The following is a 24656-nucleotide window of genomic DNA, read 5'->3' on the forward strand; positions in this document are numbered from 1 at the left end:
CTCCTATGACACTAATGCTGCTGCTGATCTGACAAGAGGCAGAGCTAAGGTGGTGATCCCAGAGATGGGGAGTAGCTATAAATACAGACAAAGCTTCACTCCCTTGCCCACTGCTCACCTCCTGCTGTGAAGTCTGGATCCTAACAGGCCACAGACTGGTATCGGTCCACGGCCTCGGGTTTGGGGACCACAGCCCAAAACTATATAGAACTATTTCCCCTGACTCTCCCCGCCTCCACTCTCCAATGCAGGGTAGTGATGAGAAAACTCATGCATTGACAGAAATCACACTGCTTAAAATCTCAGCATTGCATAGATTTATGAGGTAAAAGAGGAGCTGGAATAGCTCTAGCAATAGAAGCACAGTTGGTGAATCCTTTCACTTAAGTCTGAACTTTGAACAATTACAGAAAGGAGGAGTATATTACACTGCAATTAAAAAGTAGCTGATTTTTACAGAGAGAAAATACTTTGAAGATTACTTAACACTAATTTTATTAGGAATTGTATTTAGCTATGAAGAACAGACTCCATAGAACAATAGTTTAAACAAATTAGCTGTTTTCTTTTTCTCTCGTGTAAAAAAAAAAAAAAAAAAAGGTCTAGAGGCAAGCCATGAAGGCATGAAGGGCTGGCTCCGCAGAATCCAGCTTTCTTCTTTCTGTTCCACCACCCTTAGCTGTGTGCATTCTCCCCTACTTGTTGACACCTGACTCCACCCAGGTGTGGTGACCATCCAGGAAGGGCAAAGGTAAGGAGCAAAAGGCAGTGCCCACTGAGTCAGCCCCTTTCAAATGCTTTCTTGGGAGCCCAACCAAATGACTACTGCTTACATCTCATTGGTTAGAACTGTGTTATGCAACACAGTTTTGGGTGGTAAATCCAAAGTAAAATTGTATTTTATGAGTAAGAAAGAAAGGGAGGAGGATGTTGGTTGGTCAGTAAAGCTGTCTCAGCCATACAAATGGTCACAAACCGCTCCTGTGAATGATCTTTCCTGAAAATACCACTTCACTTGCAATGGATAAAATGCAATCCAAAATCATTTCACAACATGTAATGAATTCTAAAATGCACACCCTTATGATCTCTGCCAAAGCCATTAAAACATTTAGAAAATAAAAAGTCTGGTAAAATACACCCTTTTAAAATACCTTTACAAAAAAGTGTAACTTTTCATTGTTCTTAAGAGGAAAAATATGGGAAAAATCATAAAGGGCAAAATTAATAGGATTTGCCTAAGACCACACAAAATTTAATAATACTGTCCTTCATGCATTAGGGCCCACAAATAGAAATCTGACCATTTCCAAATTGTAATTATTCATAATCATTAGGATTATGAGCTTTGAGGTAATTTAAGAATAGCTTTTTTAAAACTATCTAAATGAGACTGAAGTCTACAGATCCACAATCCCTTATCCACAATTATGAATTCCCCAAATCTTTGAAAATTGAAAGCTCTTCTGCAAGTTGCAGCATCTTGTTTGGTGGCAAAAGCTGACCTGAACTGACCTGACCTGAACTTCTTACAGTCTTTTACCCCATTTAGTGTGATTGGTCATATATTTCACTGCAAAAATATTAGTGCATTTGATCACAGGGTGCTGTTGCACTATATTAATTTTTAAAATTCAGAAAATTAATCTGAATTCCAAGAGTTCTGTTAGGTAAAGATCTTAAAACTACAATACCTAATTAGTTCAGAATTTGATTTGTTTGGAGAGTCCCATTACTATCAAAGCTCATTCAAGGGATTATATATCATTGATTTGACATAACTGTTTTTTAAATTTTTCTAAGTCTTAGATCTAAGAAATTGAATATGTTATTTCTGCCCATGTGTGGGTAGGATCTTGGTTAGCTAACAGCCAATTACTAAACTGAAAAAGAACAGCTGTTTTTATTCCAATTATATCATTAATAAATTCAAGCTTTAATAATGCTTTGCCTCATTTGTTTAAAAAAAATGTTCAACTGATATAAAATGTAATGTTTTTTTGAATCAAAAATACCAAAATCAGGCCAGGAACAGTAGTTCATGCCTGTAATCCTAGCACTTTGGGAGGCACGAGGACTGCTTGAGGCCAGGAGTTTGAGACCAGCCTGAGCCACATAGTGAGACTCCATCCTACAAAAAAATAGAAAAGTTAGCCAAGCATGGTGGTGCCTGCCTGAAATCCCAGCTACTTGGGAGGCTAAGGGAGGAGGATCCCTTGAGCCCAGGAGTTCAAGGTTGAAGTGAGCTTTGATGAGGCCACTGCCCTGCAGCCTGGGCAACAGAGTGAGACTCTATCTCAAAAAATAAAAATAAAACAGAAACAAAATTAGCACTATTAAAGAAAAGCAGAAAATTGAGGCAAATAGTTGCCTAAATTTCTCCTTTTCATTTCATTGGTAATATGTATGATCTTAGATATTTGTTTCTGGTTCATATATTAACATATTTACGAACTGAGTCATAATCAATGGCTATATTAATGAAATGTGGATTTTTAAAATATAATACCAAAACTTTGTGATGTAGCTATGTAAATTCAAAATTAGCATTGAGGTATTTTTTTCTCCACTTCATCACAGCTTCTCTGGACTTGCATCATCAAAACCTCTAAAATCTCCAATTCCAACATTGTATTCTCTGTCTTCAATTCACTTGCTTAAGATATGGAACTCCTTTCTGTGGCTTACAAACCTCTGCAGGACATCATTCCCACATTTCTGACTTTATCTGATGCCATTTTCCCTTTCTCTATATATTCTCAGACCACATTGGCCTCATTTCCCTTCCTGGAAAATGCCAAACTCCATTCTGCCACAGGACCTTAATCACTTCTCGTAACCTCTTCCTAGTCTGCTATTTCTCAGCTCTTTTTCAAATTTGGCTCCTTCTCGTCCTTCAAATCTCACTTAAATGTCACCTGCTTTGGGGCAACCTGTTATTCACTAACAGGTTTGTTTCTTTAATAGCATTTATCATAATTTGCAGTAATATACAGTTGATTTGTGAACACCACAGGTTTAAATTGCATAGGTCCACTTACACATGAATTTTTTTCAATAAAAGTCACACCAAGTGTGCCTGCCTCTCCTGCCTCCCCTTCCACCTCCTCCATCTCTTCTGCCTCTGCCGCCCCTGAGACAGTAAGAGCAACCCCTCCTCTTCCTCCTCCTCTGCTACTGAAAGTGAAGGATGAAGACCTTTATAAGATGATCCACATCCACTTAATGAATAGTAAATATATTTTCTCTCCCTTATGATTTTCTTAATAACATTATGTCTCTAACTTTATTGTAAGAATACAATATATAAACATATAATACATATAACATATAAAATATGTGTTAATTGACTGGCTATTAGTAGTTAAGTTTTTGGTGAGTCAAAAGTTATCTGCAAATTTTCAACTGTGTGGGGGAGTTGGCACCCCTAACCCCCACATTGTTCAAAGGTCAACTGCATTTGTTTGCTTGCTATTTATCTGTTTCTCCACTAGATTAAGAACTCCAAGGAGGAGGTAAAACTCTCTGCTTGTTCATTAATATATGTGTAGCACCGAGTGTCATGCCTAGCACATTCTAAGTTCTGAAGAACTATTTGAATAAACAACACAAGAATTACTTAACCTATGTCTTTCTATGATAATTTCCCCCAAACATTTCACTCTACATTTTACCTTTACCAAAACAAAAAACCAAAAGCCTTCAAATCATGTATATCATAAATATGGTCTCAAAAACTTCAAAGAATATCTCCCATAGGAAAGGATGTAATCAGAAATATGCATATTGTGCAAAGTGCACAGAATATTCTAATCTACAGATAAGTATATATATGTATACATACACATATATGGTTGTGCATATCTAGATATTTTCCCAACAATGGCTGTTCATTAAATATACCCGAATGCAAGTCTACTCGGATTGTCTACTTCAGTTGACAGTAGAACAAGGGCAGTAGATGCAAGGCAGAGAGGGGTCCACCTCAGCATCTGTCTAAATTGGTCGGGGCACCATGGCTGTAGGTGACCTGCCTGGCAAAGTTCATGGAGGTTTTTCTAAATACATGGTAAGTTCTACCTTCTGATTTGCTATGGACAGGCCCCGTTTTATTCTGGTCATCCTAAAATGAGTAATATGCTCCCTTTCACTCACAAAATGTCCTGTTTTAGATGATAAACTATATAGTCCTTCTAGCTTTAGCTTTTGAAGAATGTTACCTGTTAAATGCCTGGCAGGCATGACAGACCTGTGGGGGGGGGGGGGGTGAGAGCAAAGGTCCTGAAGAGTGAGGGCGATTACCACCTCTGTCTTCATCCAGTTCCTTTAAATACTGTCCTATCCTTGGCTCCTGAGAAATTTAGCTGGCTAAGAATTGTATACTGAATGTGTTCAATTAACACATATATGCAGTATTTGACACATTTCAATATTTGCTGACTTTTGTGACTTTTCACCTACAATGAATCATAGTGTTGCATTCGTTTAACTTTTTTTAAGTTTTAGACTTTGCCTTTATTTAAAAGCCCAGTTGCAACCACCAAATACCTGACTCACCTCACAACTAGAGACAGAGCATCAAATTTCCCAGCCCGCTTAATTTGAAAGCCTGCCAAGATAGGTGAAACAGCTTATAAATATGTAAAGCAGTAAGTTCAAATTACAGTCAAGTAAATCTCCCGTGATCAATGTTCTTTTCGAAACAATTAAAAAGACACAAACTAATAAACGCCAGCGCCTTCGCCAGACGACCTTACCCAAAGTTCGCCGGGCGGACCCTCGGCGGGAGCTCGCGACGCCGCACTGCCGCTGTGCCCGCGAGGGCCGACAGGGGGCGCGGTGGGCGGGTCGCGCCCGACCCGGCCATCTTGTTGCGGGCGCGGGCTCCGCGCGAGGCTCGGCGGCCGGGTAGGGCAGGGGGTGGGAGGACGCCTATTGTTTTGCTGTGCTCGCTACGTTCACTGTTTTCTTTTACGTTTTGCACCCATGGTAGTTACGATGGATGACGCATAATTTTGTTTCGAGGAATTGAAGATCGCAGAGCCAGGGGAGTCCGAATGTGGCTCAAGGACGGCCGGCGTTTCCAGGTTCTCCTCGTGGTGTCCGATCCGAAACGCCAGTGCCAGGACTTTTCGTGCCCACATCTGCATCCGGATTCGCCATCGCCGTTTTTGAAAAGGATAAAACCATTCGCTTAAAAAGAAAAACATTCTATTCCGTAAAAAAGTCCACAGACAAGAAACGAGCCCGCGCCTTGAGACGTCGGAGGCGCCTTCTCTCCGCGCCGCCGCGCGGCCGCGGGCTATTGTTCCGCAGCGTCACTGCGCGGCGCCGCACGGCTGTCACTCGCGGCCGCGCTCCCACGGCGCGGGGCGAAACGGCACACGCCGCGCTTCTCGGGCGCGCGCGGGCGCGGCTAATCAGCGCCTGCGCCCGGCCAGGTCGCCGCCGCCGCCGCGGCTGCGCCTCCCGCTCCCCGAACGCCCACGGCCCGAGAGGCCGCCCCAGTCGGCGCCGACCATGGAGGAAAGTGTTACTTTGCGTTCAGCCGCCGTCTCAAAGATGTCTGAGGACCCATATGCTGCCTGGTGGCTGTCGTTTCTAGGGACACAAGTATCCAGCCCATATTGTTCCAATTTTTTTTTCAAGAACTGGCTGCTGCTTTGCTTACACGAATGGTAAGTTTGTAATTTTAAACATTTATGTCCTTTAAGTCTTTGAATGAGCCACCCAGATAAAAGGGATTTTCATTGTGTTTCTTGTAACAAAATCAATCTTTGTATTTTTCTTTAGCTTTCATCTCTGCGTGTTCCACATAATCTTGTCTGGTTCTTACCAAAAGGCAAAAAATATATATATATTTTTTTTCATTGTTAAAGCTATGTATTTACAATATATATTATACTTTAATTACTGTGAACTACAGAGGAACTCAGATATTTCAAGATGGACTTGTTGTGTGCCAGCAATGTTGGTAATGCCAAATATGTGCATATCCTCTTTATAAAAATTATGTATTACCTAATTTGTCCAGGACTAAATTAACAGCAGGCAAACTATGGATGTAGTTTTAAAAAATAGAGCTATTGTGGTTCTCTTGATGGATTACTTGGATACAAACTACAGAAAAGCTGCCCTTGGTATAATGAAGGTGGAGGTTGACATAACCGGGTCTATATTAAGTTATGGCTGTTACTAAATAGTGGATCTTTATTTGCTGATCAGATCGAAACTTGTAGTCTATGATATGATTTCTTTGAATCTCTTTATTAGATAATCTTTGCAAGTCTGTCTGGTTCTCCAAAAAGGTACATTTGGGAGACATTTTGTAATTTGGGGCATTTTTCTAATTTTTTTTTTCTTCTTTTTGCACACGGTGGGAGATCTTTTTTGTTTTGCATTGATCTGTGTTGGTGGCGCTGTAGTGCTCCTCAACAATTTATGTCAATTTCACTAAAAGACGAAAGGAAGAAAAAGAGGTGGGGCAAGATTTGATCTCTTATCCCTTTATTTTCTTAAAGAAAGTTCAGTTTGGTCAGTGGAAATATTCAGTTGTGTTATTCAAATGTTTTCTGTGAACTATGGTGAGAGCAGACATGTCGTCACAACCAGTCCAGGGAACATTAGGGAGAGGCGTGCAGTTTGCAGTTGTGTTTTAGCTGATCTGATTTATTATCTCTATATCAGAATTCTTCAATAATAAGCTGTCGATTTTTCCTAAGTAACATTTTGTATTTTCCTTCTATTACCAATCATACATGCTAGTGTATTTTCAGTTTAACAAAACATCTGAGTTTTAGTTCCCTGAACATTGTAAAAGTTGAATTTCATTTTGAACCTAGGGATTTCTTAAATAACTGTTCTAAGTTTCTCCTGAGGATTTTCTAGTAGTTTTTCGTACAATAATGCCTACTTTCTTACATTGTTTATTTGCTTTATTTTGAAACGGTACTAAAATTGAATTTACAGGTAGCCTTGTTCAAAAAAGAGCAAATATTTTTGAATAAGATAATTTTTTAGGAATATATCTACAATTGCTTTTAACTTTAAAAATTTTGATAGTCACGTATCTAAATGCAGTATTATATCTTTTCCATCTTTGTTCTTATTGAGTTATCTAATGAGAGAATATGGGATCTAGGCCTAAGCCTCCTAAGAACAAAAATGTGTTACGATATGACATAGCTTTTACTGGTCTCTGTAAACATTTTAGCTGTTTAGGAAGATAGTAAGTATGTCCTTAGTTCAAAAAGAAAGTGGGAGCAATCAGTAATTGTACCTTTAAACATATTATTTTACCAAATATAATAAAAACAACTGAACAGTATCCTAGACCACTTTTCCATGTGATTGTATAGATTATTTTTTGAAAGAGTAAAAATTTCAGGGATATTGTTTAGTGTTTTTATTTACTTTGAAATATGTAAATACTCATTTCACTATTTAATCATTTAACAGTGAAGTAAAAGAATGTGTGAAAATGACTAGAAATAGTATTTATGATTTTCTTGTCCCTATAATCTGTCTGTATATCTCTTGAACTTCAAAAATAATTATGTATTATGCCTATCTCTTGTTCATACTATGCTATAAAAATTTGAAAGTGTTCACCTTAACATTTTCATCTCTTTGTAAAATGTGAATGTCCCATCAAGACTGGTTTTTGACATTATAGATTATTTATAGAATGAAATACTGAAAGTGTAAATATATTATCTAACCCTCTGGTTATGCTGGAGAGTTTAGTTCTCTGAAGTTGACCGACCAAATTAAATATACTTTACAACACATTTATTGCTAAGAGATTCTGTTATTCAGAGTGGTGATATTTTTCATTTTATTTAATCTCTGAAAATTAAAAATGTTTATATAATGTAGCCCCCCTTTAAAAACAAACTGATGCTATGAAGTCCATATGTAGCTATGCAATGCTTTGTTCTCCTACACGATTTCGTATTACATCATTGATTATGAAGTAACTCATAGAGTTAAATCTTCACTTTTTAAAATCATCCACAGATATTTATATTAAAGATATTCCTTTATAGATGACTTTTATATCACTATGTAAGTAAGGAGGTTTAAATCTATGAGGCAAAAACAATTCACTATTTTGTATTATTCTCCATTTTAAAATCCACCTTGAGCTTCATTTTAGCTCTTGATTCCTTGGCCATTAATTTTTTTAATTGATAACATTTTTATAGACATTTAGTTCATGAGTTTGGTGTGATTATGATTAGAATTATTATAATAAATTATGCATTTATCATTAAAAATCCTTTATTAAATTTAGTATATAGAGAACTAACTCAGTTTTCCATAGTAACAGTTGCTAGACCATGGACAATAAAAAATTATTTTAAAAAAAATCCCAAAATGTCATTTTGGTCAACAATTAGACTTCTTTCCTTCTTGCACAGCATTTTATCAGAGATAGCAGCAAGTAGCAAAATTGACTGTATTAAAATGTCATATTATTTTTTTCATCCTGCCCATCCCTCTGATGGAGGGAGGGGTTTATGAGTAGTGAAATGACCAAAAAACAGGTTGCAGAAAGAAGAAAGAAATTACACCGAAGACATGGAGAATCTGTAAATTAAATTCTAAACAATGAACCTCAGAAAAACAAAAACAAGCTTGAAATTATGGAGCTTGGTCAGTAACATAAATGAACTGAAAATTAAGACTGAATGTAATGAACCAATATAATTTCCCCATTTATTAATTTCTATTCATTAGTATTGCTAAAGATTGAGGAAATTTCAGGCTAGCCAAACCTGTTAGGTAATTGGTAATGGTAGGATGAGATAACAAAGGGAAGAAACATTTACAGATATTAAGAAGACCTAACATAAAATGCTGAAAATATTAGCCAGGACTAATCTAATCTATGTTGGAATAAACTTTTTTAGAAGAAGGAAAAATTTTACCCTTTGAAACCAAGTTCAATACACACCTGAAATTGTGTTTCCAATCCTACCCACTTCTTGGGCATATTTACCTCAGCTATTCTTAGACATATTGCTACTTTCCATAAGACTATACAGATACACTACTGTCCTCAGCATGGTTTTGCAAAGGAAGAGAAGGGGAAGATAGCACACAAAATGGGTGTTTGTATTTGTGACTTTGTTTTTGATCTTTCCAAAATGATTCTCAAATGGAGAATCTAAAGGGCAAGTAAAGCCAAGATTTATGATTTCATAAAAATGGTTTTTTTTATGACAAAGATAAAAACACATTTTATACTTGATTTGTTCAACATTCATGTTTATTTGAGGGTTTGTTTGTCCTACACACACACCCCCCATCTATTATGGTAAGATGCTAGGTTATATTAAGAAAAAGTGGCAAGAATCCCTGCTCTAATGGAGTTTATAGTCCAATATGGTTCAAAGTTCTAAAGATATTTTAAATCTAAGGTCTTAGATGTGTGAGGTTCCCATTTGGGAATGAAGGCCAGATAAAATTTCTGAGGTAAACAATTTTTTAAATTAAATCTGTTTGTTTAGGATTTGACAGGTATTCTTCCATTAAAGGACCATTGTTTGGGCACCAAATATTCAGACATTTGGGGGGGGAGTAGCTCTTAAATTTTAGATATAGCTCAAATAGATGCTATATTAACAGATGGTTACTTAATGCAAATTCCTATTGCAAGGTGAGAAATAAAACATTGACTTACTTGCTTGAGAAGGACACTGAGAAGATTACTCTGGGACTAGGAGTTTGGGGCATGTCCCCGTGAGGTCTCTTTGATAAAAACTTTTTAAAAAACATAGTGGAGCCTCATTTTGTACATTATGGTCATATCATGAAATAAACATCAATGTAAATACAAACTGTAAAGATGAAACAGGGAAATACAGTTAGTATTGAAGTATTAAAACTAAAATATTTTTATTTTAAAATCTTCTATAGTAAATTCTAATCATATATATAGCAGAGATTTTAAAAATAAAAACATTTTCGTTTATGAAGGTAATAGAATTAGACATTTAGCTAATGGTTAATTAGTTAAACACATCAGGTATCGAGCAGGAAAGCAAGACTGATGTTATTTCTATACAGATGAATCCGGGGAGAAGGAACTATTTATTAAGGGTTCTCTATATGTGGTTTAAGATGATTTCAGGAATAAAGCCACCAAATTGTTTTGTCAGAGGGCCTGTTAATCTATACTTATATCATTTAGTTTGCTTTCATACCAACATGGAACTCTACTGACAGTGGTATAAAAAATAAGGACCTTTATTATTTCAGCTAACTTAGTGATCAGGAGGCAAGCCAGGTCTAGGTTTGGTTCAATAGCTCAACAATGTTGTCAAGTTCCTTGGTGCTTTTGCATTGCCAGAATGTCAGCAATGTTGATCCTCATAGTCATGTGATGGCTGCTGCAGATCCAAGCATCATATCCTAATATTCAAATTTCCAAAGTGAGGAGAGTTTCTCTTACTCATCTTTTTATAAAGGAAGAAATCCTTTCCCAGAAGCTCCACAGCATAGTGTTTTTTACAGCTTATCAGCCTGGTTTGTAGGACATGCTCATACTTCTGCCAAGGCAAATGAAATCACCGTGATGGTTTGGGCTAGGCAAGAGTGCTTAAAAGTGAGTATCTGGTATTCAATATGGTTAGCTCTTATTTACTTTGTATATATTTTAACTGCTTTGTGTAAACATTCTTGGGTGATAAAACATTAATATCTGTTTTCATAGTGACCAGACTGGTCATTGGTGGCTAATTTAAAAAACAATAACAACAACATTTAATTAGAACTTACTATACGTTACTAGCCTAAATGCTACTTCTACTATGTCTTTGAATCCTCTCACAGAGTTTGGAAATAGGACAGTTACTATGCCCATTTTGCAGATGAGGAAACTGAGGCATAGAGAGGTTTACATCCCTGAGGTTTGGCCCATGCATGTTACATAGTAAATGAAAAAGTTAGAGTTTGAAGCTGGGAAGTCCAAAATCAGAAACTGTGTACTTACTTCCTCTTCTTTATTGTCACATTAGATATTTGTGAATTAATGTTCTGTCAATTGACTTGTATGATATTGCTGTTGAATCTTCTAGTGAATTTATTATTTTATAAATCTAATAATCTTTTCATAGAATGAGGAATTGCCATCCTAATTTATCAGTCATATATATCTGAAATTTTGTATGTTGAATTTGCTTTAGGTACTCTTGGATTGCACCTCATCTCTTCAGGAACATCTCACAAAATTCATCATAAAAATTCAAAAAGTTGAATTTTTACAGGGGGAAAAAGATCAAAGATTAGAGAGATTCAGTGAGACCTTGCTAAGTGGGTAAATTCATGATTCATGGCATTAGGTCCAAGTGGCATATTGGCTTCTGTTTCACAACTTATAAGGCCAATTTTATGTACTGAAATGTTTCCATCTTTATCAGCTTTGGGATAAATGTCCCTCTGGGACATTTTGGAGGATTTGCTGTACTCTAGATCAGTGGATCTCAAACTTTAGTGTGCCCCTGAATCACCTAAAGGGCTCATTAAAATAGATTGCTGAGCCCCACCCTGAGAGCTCCTGGTTCAGTAGGTCTGCAGTGGAGCCTTAGAATTTGCATTTCTAACAAGTTCCCAGATGAAGCTGATGCTGCTGGCCCAGAGACCACACTCTGAGAACACTGCTCCAGAGAATTAGATGGTATCTGCCATGATAAATATTTTTGCTTTGAAGTACGGATCACAAACTTTAACGGGTATCATTTAATGTTTGGCAAATATAATGAATACACATTGAAATATTAAATAGGGTGCTTAGGCCTCATGGAGCAGGTGACAGATGAGACCTAAAAGAGGATTCTTCTTATGGCTCAGCATTAATATCACATTTGAGATTTACTTGCCAAAATCCATACATGTGTGTATTTTTAACTTTTATTTTAAAAAATACAGGAATCAATACTTTATGAGTAATTTTTAAAAGTAGGTAAAAATAGATTTTAGTTTTGCTCAATATCAAGTTCCATCTGAAAAAGGCTTCTGTGTCCATGTCATTTTGCTGGTTTTTCTCAAGATTTTATCCCACCAACCACTAATGCCCCAGATTCATTAGTAGGACATAGTATCCATGAGCCTGAGAAAGGGAGACCATCTTGCCAATGCCCTATATTAAGCTCTGAAACTCAGGCCACTGCTCCAATCCACTGGAAACTCTCCATCCTGCAAGACAGAGGTCACAACCCCCCGTTGAAAAACACTGTAACATGCCAAAGAGTGAAGAGGACCTTTTCCAAGAGTTTCATTGCTTTACTGCTCCATTTTTAAGCAGTAATATTAGGAGACTTGAGAAATTTTTAGTTCTGAAGACCTTTGCTCATTTTTCCAGAAACAAGTTGCCAACATAAATGAGGGGGAAAAAAAAAAAAAAAACAGCAAATTCAATATCCTTGCTATCCTCTGAAGCCAACATAAGCTTCATGCTATCTTTCCATACCACTGGAGGTCTTGTCAAAAAGCTGTATGAAGTGCCCCAAAGAGGCGCAAGCAGTAAATTTGGGCTTCTGGGATCCAATATCAAAAAGAGTCATTTGGCCGGGCGCGGTGGCTGACGCCTGTAATCCTAGCACTCTGGGAGGCTGAGGCGGGCGGATCGTTTGAGCTCAGGAGTTCGAGACCAGCCTGAGCAAGAGCGAGACCACGTCTCTACTAAACATAGAAAGAAATTATATGGACAGCTGAAAGTATATATAGAAAAATTAGCCGGGCATGGTGGCGCATGCCTGTAGCCCCAGCTACTTGGAAGGCTGAGGCAGGAGGATTGCCTGAGCCCAGGAGTCTGAGGTTGCTGTGAGCAAGGCTGACGCCACGGCACTCTAGCCTGGGCAACAGAGTAAGACTCTGTCTCCAAAAAAAAAAAAAAAAAAGGAGTCATTCAACACCTATTTAATAATAGATAGAGTCAGATCACTTAAAATGGCCTAAAATTTCAGAACTGTGCTGTCCAATACAATAGTCACTAGCCACATGGAGCTATGTATATTTAAATTTGAATTAATTGAAAATTTAAAATTCAGTTTCTCAGTCACACTATCCACATTTCAAGGAGTCCATAGCTACCTATACCTAGTTAGCAGCTACCGTACTGACAGCACAGATTTATGGAACATTTCAATGATTGCAAAAAGTTCTATCAAATAGTCCTGGTCTAGAATGTCCCCAAGTCTTTCAGACCATGGGAGGCTCTCACTCTTGCTCCAGTGGTTCTCAGCTCTGCCTATAGGTAGAATCATTCAGAAACTTAAAAACAAAATGCCTGCGTCCCATCCCAAGAGATTCTAACTTAATTGGTCTGGGTGGAATCTTGGCATAAGTATTTTCCAAAAACTGTCTGTGGGATTCTAACATGCAGCTAAGGCTGAGAATTGCTAAATTACATAAACGAACTGATGGTTATTGAAGGGAGCCACCAAACCAAAAATTTGGGAGGATCAGTAGACTAGTGCTGCTACTTTGTTCCATCTTTCAAAAGCTACAATCCATCTCCTAAGAACTGAGGGAGGTCCAGACCTAACTAAAGAATAATTAGACAGTCAAACCAGTTCTGGTGAGTGAAGCAATAAGTTGACAGCCTAATGAACACAAACTTTGGCTGGAAGAAAAACAGCCCTACAACTGCTCTTTGGGGTCATGAATTATTTGGTGCCCTTGGGAGTGAATCTTGTATATTGAAAGACTATGCAGAAGTTCATTTGAGTTTCAAAAAATACATATATAAAATTTATTTAATTTACATATTCAATGGTAGTTCTTCCTTATGTTTTTAAATTTAGTTTACAGATCTTATCATTTATAAATCTTGCAAATTTTAGAAATCATGGTCGTTTAAGTAATATCTGATCTTATTTATAGCATTACTTAACTAAATACCTCCCAACGTTCTACACTGAATTTACAAATTTACTACATACAATTGCCTTCTTTGGCACTTGGTAAACATTTTCAAGAAGTTAAAGAAGTCTTACAGATCTAAGTAATTTAACTTCTAAATATGGTGATTCTTAAGTCCTTTTTAACATGTCAGTACTGCATATAAACTTAGTAGGAGTTCTACTTAAAAGTCTAATCAGCTGACCTTTTACTTCATTAGGTCAAATGTTTTTAAACAGTACAATTACTTCCACTAAGAAACATAACTACTTTCTACAATACATCCTAAACCATTCTGGAGTTCAAATATGCTTATATGTTAAAGTGACAGTTTTGTCCTACCAATTTTGGGTGTTGCCTTTCCAAGTGAATTTTTGGTCTTCTGCTCAGCTTGCTCATGTTTCTTGATCAGCAGAGGTGTTGGTTGGAGCACAGCTAGATCTTTGTGTGAGACACTGATGGGCTGTGCTAAGCCTTATTTATATTCACTGTATTAAAAAAAAGTATTCTCAAAGCATACTTGCCTCAGATATTGAGTCACGTCTTTACTTATTTTCAAGTCACGTTGGAATCTATGATCCCCACACAAGTAGGGGACCAATTGAAAAATATTTGGATTTTGCACTTCTTAATCTTTGAGCATATATAACTGTCTTTTATATCTAAATCTAGAGACCTTTGAACTTGGCAAAATGCCACATTCCTTCACATTTTTCCTTGCAGAACCATCAACTCTTGCAGCTATTACAGATACTCGATTGACTGGATCTCTCTCATGGCTTTGTCTGACTGTGTGGTCTCAATTTCCAAGGTTATTCTCTTGACAAGGTTTTTTTAACTTCCGGAATTGACTGATCTGTTTTTACTTCCTAGCTCTGTCCTTTACTACCTAATAATCTTGGGTCGATTCCTTACTGTCCAGACCCTCAGTTTCCTCTTCTGAAACAAGGTGGTGTTACTTTACCTCACATGGCTGTTGTGAGAATACAATGTGTTAATACATCTCCAGTGCGTAGAATAGTGCCAGACTTGCCATTGGTACTTAATATATGCTCTAAGTTCATTGTTTCATGAACACAGTTGATTTTCAGAGATCAAAATAGGCCTTACACAGTGTGATGCAAATTAAAAAGATCACCCCATTCAGGTGTGTGGTGTTTGCAGTATTAAGGAGGCTCTCTTTACTTCTCCAGGTACTCTATTAAAAATCAAGGAGTCAGATAGCCTTTCCAAGAATTAAGATTTCTTTATTATCTGCCTTTCACTCATGAGATAAATCTTTATTGAACTTCTACTACATTAAAAAAAAAACACTGTGTTAAGCCTTAAAGGATTAAAGAGAGAACAGAAAAAGAGAACTATTTGGGAATTGTGGTAAATAAACTTCATAGAGAGGGCAGCTTTTGACTGGAGACTTGAAGGATGGGTCGACTTTCAATGTAGAGAAACTGAGAGAAGACATTCCAGGTAGAGTAAGCAGCGTGAGATGAGCTGAGCGTGGGCAAGAAGGGAAGAAAACACGTGGCATTTCGAGGCACCGCTTGAAGTCCAGCGTGGTTAGAGAGTAATCATAATGTGCATGGGTTGCAGACTAGGAAAGAGGTCCTTGATTGCAGCTTGGAACCAGCACAGGGAGGGACTGAAATCCCAAACTAGGGAATCTGAATCTCAGTCACTGCCCACAGAACACCAGTTCAAATGCTTAACTGGCCAGAAAATGGTGAAGGCTTAAATAGGAGGGATCTGCCTCTTTCTTATGTTAATCTATTAAGCCATTGGCCTTGGAGACAAAAACCGCAGTGGTCTGGATCTCTGGCCAGATAAGTTTGGATGGGGAGAGTAAAGAGAAGTAGAAAAGGTTGAAAGTTGGGGACAATTTTCAGTAAGTATGGACACTGGGCAGCAGGGGGCAGCATGAGGGCACCAAAAAGTTGAAAGAACACATAGGAGATTTGCTTATGTAACAGTGTTTGACAATTAGGAGTTTACATTAACAGGGCTACTTATGTTAGTAACTTAGTATTCTTTCCCCCCAAATGAATAGAAATTAACAGAGAAAAGAAGAAAAATAACAGCTGTACTCTGTTAGGCTTGCTCAGGGCAGAATGGCACTGATGTTTATGTGAAAGGATAAAATAATAGACAATATTGTCTGTATTAATTCCTTTCAAATGAATGGGAACTCAGAGCTCAATTCTAATGTGTAAATTTCAGTCGGGAAACACACCTTTATAAGGCTTTAAGATTTTGCTTTTTTTTTTTTTAAGTACACTAGTTCAGCTACACTATGTTGAAGGACTTAAGTGAAAAAGTAGAGAAATGCTTGATGATAAAATTGGAGTTAAATAATGAATTAAATAAAAACTTAATATACGTTCTATTTTATATACCAAATATATGGACTTTTAAATATTAGGTTTTTATGATTATGAAATTTGTTATATTTTCAAATGAAATGTTTTCTTATCTAAAATTCAAAACTACACTAAATCGTATTTTTCTAATGAAATTCATCTCTTACTAACTTTTAAAATTTAGGTGGTTAGTGATATTAAGAGTGGAAAATTGGAAGTTTCAATGTAGTTTTTTTTTTTTTAGTTCTGGCCATTTTAAATGCTACATTATACTAACCAGAAATCTCTTGATTGTGTAAGGAAAATGGTATCACACTGCCTCATTCCTTGCACACTTAGGGAGAAACCTTTCGTTGTTCCTTCATGATTCTCTCGGTGCCCATCGTATGATTTGGGAGATTGTGGTCACTGTGCAGGTTGTCCTTTATGTGCTCCTTTTTTTCCATATTTCACCATATTATAAATACTTCTTTGCATGTATTGATATAATACTTCCTACTTGTCACTTTAAATGGCCAAGTAAATCGAGGGCTGACTATCCCATGATTATTGACTATTGATTTCCAATTGTATTAAAGAGAATCTGAAATCACAAATACATTTTTGGCTTAAGCTAGGTAATATAAAAATTAGTTCTTTGATATCATGAAAAAGATAAAAATAGATTATAAATGTATGAAACATTCCCTATATATTTTATTTTAATCATTTGGAAATCTGGGAATATAAAGATACCAAATTATTAATATTTTTAAATGTTACCTTTCAAACCAGGGTATTCATAAGTTCATGAAGGGCAATAACAACATCTTTTTCTTTTGTACATCCATAGTTCTATAGTACAATGCTTGCAATAAACAAAACAAGTTAGGAAAACTTACTAAAGTATATGAAACATAATCAAGTTTTTTTGTTTGTTTTGTTTTTGAGATAGGGTCTAGCTCTGTTGCCTTGGCTAGAGTGCAGTGGCGTCATCATAGCTCAGTGCAACCTCAAACTCCTGGGCTCGAATAATTCTCCTGCCTCAGCCTCCCAAGTAGCTGGGACTACAGGTGCACAGCACCATGCCCGGCTAAGTTTTTTTTTATTCTTTCTGGACATGGGGTCTCTGTTGCCCACGCTGGTCTCCAACACCTGGCCTCAAGTGATCCTCCCACCTCGGCTTCCCAAAGTGCGAGGATTACAGGCATGAGCCACTATGCTGGGTCTCATAATCAAGTTTTGATGTAGATTTAAATGTACTCTTCATACTTGCATCATACTTTTCAAATTGTTAAACTGGTTACAGTGTTAGTATTGTTGTTGTTTTTCTTGTTGTTTGGTATTTTTCTCAGTGCCTAAACAATACTGTTGTGTTAATTATTTTCTTAATTTGTTACAGAGAAATTTCATGCATTTTTCCAGTGAGAATATCAGACTAATTGCAGATCTTTTATTACTAGACAATTATTATTTTTTTTTTTTTTGAGACAGAGTCTCGCTTTGTTGCCCGGGCTAGAGTGAGTGCCGTGGCGTCAGCCTAGCTCACAGCAACCTCAAACTCCTGGGCTTAAACGATCCTACTGCCTCAGCCTCCCGAGTAGCTGGGACTACAGGCATGCGCCACCATGCCCGGCTAATTTTTTCTATATATATATTTTATTTGGCCAGATAATTTCTTTCTATTTTTATTAGAGACGGGGTCTCGCTCTTGCTGAGGCTGTTCTTGGACTCCTGACCTCGAGCGATCCACCCGCCTCGGCCTCCCAGAGTGCTAGGATTACAGGCGTGAGCCACCGGCCCCGGCCACTAGACAATTATTTTTGATCATTTCTCCTTCAGCCTTTATTTTGAAGTTTTCATCTTTCTTTTCATATTAATTCTGAATTCTTACTTTCCAGTTTGTTGATATATTTGTACAGGTTCCTCAAATCACATTTGACCACACTTATGGCAAAGCTACTTCTACGAACCATCCTTTAGGAACCTTTTAAGCATCAAGTGTTACTAATTACTAACGAATAGACCATACTCTCTTTGGTTCAGTCATTGAAATTACTCTCCCTAGGGCATATCTTTCAGAATTTTATTTGCTCTTATATTCCTCTTAATTGCTTTCTATACTATGTAAACATACTATGTCAGAAAATACAACTGTGGTCTGGAAAGATACATGGTATGATTTCTCTTTTTTTGAATTTGTTGAGACATGTTTTGAGGCCTAAGATATGATCAGTCTTGGAGAATGTTCCATGTGCTTATGAGAAGCATGGATATTTAGTAGTTTTGGGTGAAATGTTCTGTAAATGTCTGTTAGGCCTATTTGTTCTAGAGTCCCATTAAAGTCCAGTGTTTCTCTGTTTGTTTTCTGCTAGGGTGATCTGTCCAGTTCTGTCAGTAGAGTGTTGAAGTCCCCGGCAGTTACGATGCTGCTGTTAATCTCTTTGCTTAGATGTGGTAGGATTTGCTTTATGAATCTGGGCACTCCTGTGTTAGGTGCATAAATATTTAGGATTGTTATGTCTTCCTGTTGAATTGCTCCCTTTACCATTATATAATGACCGTCTTTGTCTTTCTTTAATATTGTTGATTCAAAGCCAGTTTGTTCTGATAATGAGAATGGCTATACCTGCTTTCTTCTGGTTTCAATTTGCATAGAATATATTTTTCCATCCCTTCACCTTGAGGTATTGTGAGTCCTTGTGGGTTAGATGTGTTTCCTGGAGACCGCAGATACTTGGCTTATGTTTTTTCAGCCATTCAGCCAGCCTGTGTCTCTTGAGTGGGGCATTCAGACCGTTCTGTTTAAGATGCCTGAGAATGGGGCCCCAATCCCTTCAGGCTTACCAAGGTCTCAGTTGAGAAGTCTGCAGTTAGACTGATGGGTTTTCCTTTGTAAGTTACTTGATGTTTTCACCTCATGGTTCACAGTTCCTCCTTCATGTTGACTTTGGCCAGTCTGATGGCTGTGTGTTTTGGTGATGGCCTCTTTGCAATGAATCTCCCAGGTGTTCATTGAGCTTCTTGTACCTGGATGTGTAAATCTCTAGCAAGACCAGGGAAGTTTTCCTCAATTATTCCCTCAAATAGGTTTTCCAGCCCTTGTGCATTTTCTTCTTCACCCTCAGGGATGCCTCTGATTCATATATTTGGCCATTTTACATAATCCCATGTTTCTTGTAGGCTTTGTTCATTCCTCTTAATTCTCTGTTCTTTATTTTTGACTGACTGAGAATTTGACAGAGTTGTCTTCAAGCTCTGAGATTCTGTCTTCTGCCTGGTCTAGTCTATTCTTAAAACTTTCCACTGTGTTTTGTATTTCCTTAAATGGATTTTTTATTTCCAAAATTGTATTTGCTTTTTTTTTTTTTTAATATGTTGATCTCTAGTGAACTTTTTGTTCATTTTCTGAATTGTTTTTCTGGTTTCTTTGAGTTGGTTTTCCATTTTCTCTAGGATTTCATTGAGCTTCCTTATTTTTTTTTTTTTTTTTTTTTTTTTTTTTTTTTTTTTTTTTTTTTTGAGACAGAGTCTCGCTCTGTTGCCCGGGCTAGAGTGAGTGCCGTGGCATCAGCCTGGCTCACAGCAACCTCAGACTCCTGGGCTTAAGCGATCCTACTGCCTCAGCCTCCCGAGTAGCTGGGACTACAGGCATGAGCCACCATGCCCGGCTAATTTTTTGTATATATATTTTTAGTTGTCCAGATAATTTCTTTCTATTTTTAGTAGAGACAGGGTCTCACTCTTGCTCAGGCTGGTCTCGAACTCCTGACCTCGAGCGATCCACCCGCCTCGGCCTCCCAGAGCTAGGATTACAGGCGTGAGCCACTGCGCCCGGCCGAGCTTCCTTATAATCCGTATTTAAAGGCATAGTTTCTTTAGAAATCACATATCAAAGTAAATTATCTTTTCCTAGATTGTTACATTTAAAAAATTTCATGCATCCCCATTTTTTTCTACAAACTGTACAAAAATAAAAATAATTATAAAATTTGAGAGTTGGGAAGAATTGGGAAGGATCATCCAGTCTTAGTCTTTCAAAATTGAGGAGATTGAGGCCCAGGGAGATTAAGAGCAAGATCATACAGCTAGTTGGTGGCAGAGCCAGAATGGGAACCTACATCTTTTAAAATAAAATATTCATGAATATTTATTAATAATACAGGTAAGGTAGATTAACATGGATCAATTTTTAATTCATTGACAACTTTAATTATAAGAATGTCATAGGGCTTAAAAAGCTTTTTGCTCTTTAAAAATAATCTTGGCCAGGCACAGTGGCTCACGCTTGTAATCCTAGCACTTTGGGAGGCTGAAGTGGGAGGATTGTTTGAGGCCAGGAGTTTGAGACCAGTCGGAGCAAGAGCGAGACTCCATCTCTACAAAAAATAGAAAAATTAGCTGGGTGTGGTGGCTCATGCCAGTAGTCCCAGCTGCTTGGAAGGCTGAGGCAGGAGGATCGCTTGAACCCAGGAGTTTGAGGTTGCTGTGCGCTATGGTGACACCACTATGCTCTAGCCCAAGCAACAGCACAGGACCCTGTCTCAAAAAAAAAAAAAAAAAAAGTCTTAAAAACAAACATGATGTAGGCAATACTGTTATAAAATTAGATTATTTTCTCTTTACTTAAAATGGTTTTGGTTTTTATTCCCACTGAGAATTTTTAAAAAGAGAATTCTAAGAAAGACCATTATATACAGTATAGTTGAAAATTAATGCTGAAGAGCTTTTCAAGTAGGTCATGAAAGTTTAGTTATTTGAAAAAGCACAGATAGTGGAATAACTCTAGAAAACAAAGGCAAAGAGTTCTGTTAAGACAGAAGAGTGGAAACTAGATATTGGAAATAGACACAACAGTGTCCTCTGCAAGCCTGGTGTGAAGAAGTCTGCATGTGTATATGTGTGTGCACTAGTATTTTTATGAATGGACAGTGAAAGGATAGGGTTTTAAAAATTATTCAAGAAGGAACACTTTTATGCAGAATAGCATTTCTTTATTTTTAAGGTCTAGGTTTAGACTGGTTTTTTGTGAAAGAAGGACTGAACAGCTAGTGTAAACCCAGTTTAGCATTTATGTTAAAATTAGGGTAATTAGGACCTGGTTCAGTCTGCTGGGGCAGCTAACTTTCTACCCTACACTCAAAATTATTCCTTAATCATTCTAAGAAAAATTCTCAGCTTTTTGGTGAAATAATAATATCTAATACTTATTGAAATCTTACTATATTGATAGGTGCTGAAGATACATTATCAGATTTTGTAGGGATTAAATAAGGTAATGCATGTGAAGTACTCAGCCCAAAGTAAGAACTAGTAAATTTGGTTACTTGGATTATTTATTAATATTAATATCTATTCCAAACAATTGTAGGAGAGTAATGTATGGCTTCTAGGTACTTTGGCCGGGCTATGAATTATATAAGACAGATTAACAGGAGAAAAGCCATCTTTAATCACATATATAAGTCCCACAAAACATGAGACTTGAAGAAGGGTCTGATCATTGAGCTACAGAAAAGACTAGAGGCTTGGGACTTCTAGGGAGGGAAGCAGTGGTGACACATTATGAGAGAGATTGTATGATGAATAAAGATTGCCTTGTTGTGCAGACAAAAAGCCTCTCAGGTAATAAAAGTTGTCTAGAGCAGCTAATGTAGATTTCCTTTATAGATGTAAATTTCTTTTACAAAAGGATGGTTTTTCAGAGCTACTCCTGTGTCTGCAGTTTTTCAGAATAACCAGCTCAAGATATGCCAAAGAAGTATATTTTGGGGTGGCATATTCTGATCTCTTACTATCATATTTTGGGGTAATATGTCCTGAGCCCCAATATAATACCTGCAGGTATGCATTATCTCCATTTACAGAGGAGGAAACTGAAGCTCAAAGCAGTTAAGAATTTCATTTAAGTTTACAGAGCTAGAAAAAAACAGTTGAAATTCAAACCCAAACCCAAATCATATTTGACTCTGGAGCCAGAACTTTTAACCAGTACAGTACACTGTATCTTTTAGCAATTTGTTTTCTTAAAGCTGTCAACCTAAAGGAAGAAGTCGAGGCACAAAATATAATTTTAAAGAGTTTACTTGAGTGAAAGTGAAGACAGCTGCCTAGGACACACTTCCAAGTTTCCTTGGGGAGGGCTCCATTTGGCCTTTGTTAAAAGTAGGTTTTTAAACGCAAAGTGGGACAAGGAGTGAGCTGATACAAAATTGTTTGACAGGAATTCTCATTGGTTCAGAGAAATAACATTGATCAGTGATTGGCTGTACATTGTTGAACTATTGAGTATGAGTTATGGTGTCTAGCATATGGCATTTTATGGCTAGTTGGTGTCTGTTAGTCCAGAGCCCACATAGGAAGTGGCTTCCAGTGGTAATTATTTAGCTCAGGGGGGAGTAAGATGTGATTGCTGTCTGTGGCATTTCAATGGCTTTCTGGACCTGGCAATTTAAATGGGCTCACATTTAAATTTCTTTTCTTGCTCAAAGCTCCTGCGTATCATCTGCTAACAGCATTTATTGCTGCTTTAAAATGGGGGAAATAAGTGAGCAGAGAAAATTCAGAGAGAAAATGTTTTTATTGATTTTCTGTTCTAAATGGGGTGTTGATAAGGAAGAGACTTCATGTCAAAAGGATTATGTTGGAAAAAATGAAAATACAGGTAAATTTCTTATCATGAAATAATGCAAACTTATCATAAATTTCCTTAACTTTATGTAGACATTCTCCATAGTACAGTGAAGAAATGTCACTGAGCAAAGGAGCTCATGGCTCAATGCACATAGAAGCCAATATTATGGCACCAGCTTTTGAGAAAAGAAAAGCCAGCTGGCAAGAGGACAGGGGATGTGGCTCAAATCTGTCTCTCTGATTCAGGGGTCTGGGGCAAGTTTTAAGGGGCCAGGGGGCAAGGATTTAGGAATGTTGGCTTGGCAGGGTCTGATTGGAGGGTTTCCAATTTGGTTGTTTGCAGCAAGGTATGTTGGGGCAGATTTTAGCCCAAGATCTTCCTAGCCAGTAGATCCCTTGTTTTTGAGAGAGTTCCAGCCTTCAGGTCCTGGTCTTCCTGGTTCCATGGGGAGGGGAGGGATTGTTGGTTCTGGGTGTTGTTGGAGGTCAAAGCTATTTCTGTTGCACATGCCCAGGCTACATGACTTGCAGTTTGGGCTCTTCTACCTGCTAGGTAACCTGACATTTTGTTATCAACCAGAGTAGGCCCAGTTTGAAATGGTCCTGCAGTTACTGAAAGATAATTAAAGGGGTGAAGAAAACACTATTTAAAAAATAAATAAAATAGGTGAATTTTGGTGTTGCGTTGAAGATTTTGTGTATAAGGAAATGTTCAAAGGGACCTACTCTAGCAGCGATTAAATCTTCTGTGATTAACTGTATGATTTGAACAGGTCATAGAATTTATATTCCTATGTGTCCTTTTAAGCAGTGTGTGCCCTTCCCAATCACCATGGTGAAATTGAAATAATATTTTTCCTTCTACTTCTATGGTACTTTGCAGTTTTCAAAAATTTTTCACCACATTATCTCATTTGGTATTCATAATAGCCTAAGAAGGAAAAGAATGAGTATTCTTCACGTGAGATACTTAGGCTCAGAGATTAAATCGTTCCCACAGGGTCGTAGTGCTGGTGGATGGTAGATAGCAGACAAAGATCCAGACCCTCCAGCACAGAAGGCAGTGTTCCTTACTGTAGCTCATACTGTGTCTCACTGGGGATGTGGTTGCTCTGAAGGCAAACTGTTAACTTGTCATCTGACTGTTTTTGCACAAACTGCTCACCCTGAGGCAAACAGTAGCAACCTGTGCAGAAAGGCCCCATCCCCTGGGGAGCTGCCTGACCAGATTCGCAGAGGGAGCAGTCACTGCACAAACCGCTTGGGGAATCATCTGGGCATGGAGGAAAAGAGGCACCAGAACTCCTTGTAGATTTAAAAATATGAATGATACAATACTTACAAATGGAAACAAAACAAAAAACTTGTAGAAGATAAATGTAATATTTTATATACATTAGTTTAACATACTGTCTTGTAGGTCATTGGTTTCATTTGAGGATTTCATTGGGGTTTTTTTTTTTTTTTGCCTTAGTTAAGAGTTTTGAAACCTTTCCAAACAAGATTATGTTTTATACTGTATGTATGAAAAATAAACCTCAGAAAAGTACAATGATCTATTCAAAGGAATAGAGTAAAAATATCCTTAAAAATAACTCATGTTTATTGAGCGTGACTTGTGGGTCAGGTTCGTGGTATTTCCTTTTCATTAATCATTTCATTGAATCCTTACAACAACCTAGTTGATAGATTCTGTTAAGATTCCTATTTTATAGATGGGGAAACTGTAGCTTCAAGAACTTAAGTTCGAGTACAAATTTTTGAATCAAAGTGATCTTTTTA

The 24656-nt window shown here is 37.4% G+C and overlaps 1 protein-coding gene across 2 annotated transcripts in view; it reads left to right on the forward strand.

The window, feature by feature from the left end:
• The first annotated feature begins 5463 nt into the window (after positions 1–5463).
• Positions 5464–24656, forward strand: part of EPC1 (enhancer of polycomb homolog 1) — a 97074-nt gene continuing 77881 nt past the window's right edge. Inside the window, exon 1 of one of the 2 annotated variants that reach the window (XM_045554224.1) lies at positions 5464–5678. In XM_045554224.1, the coding sequence (XP_045410180.1) occupies positions 5676–5678 (3 nt within the window). In that variant the 5' untranslated portion in view covers positions 5464–5675. The remainder of the gene's footprint in view (positions 5679–24656) is intronic. The other variant, XM_045554240.1, reaches the window with a different exon arrangement.

This window comes from Lemur catta, chromosome 1, assembly GCF_020740605.2.
Source record: "Lemur catta isolate mLemCat1 chromosome 1, mLemCat1.pri, whole genome shotgun sequence".
Taxonomy (NCBI): domain Eukaryota; kingdom Metazoa; phylum Chordata; class Mammalia; order Primates; family Lemuridae; genus Lemur; species Lemur catta.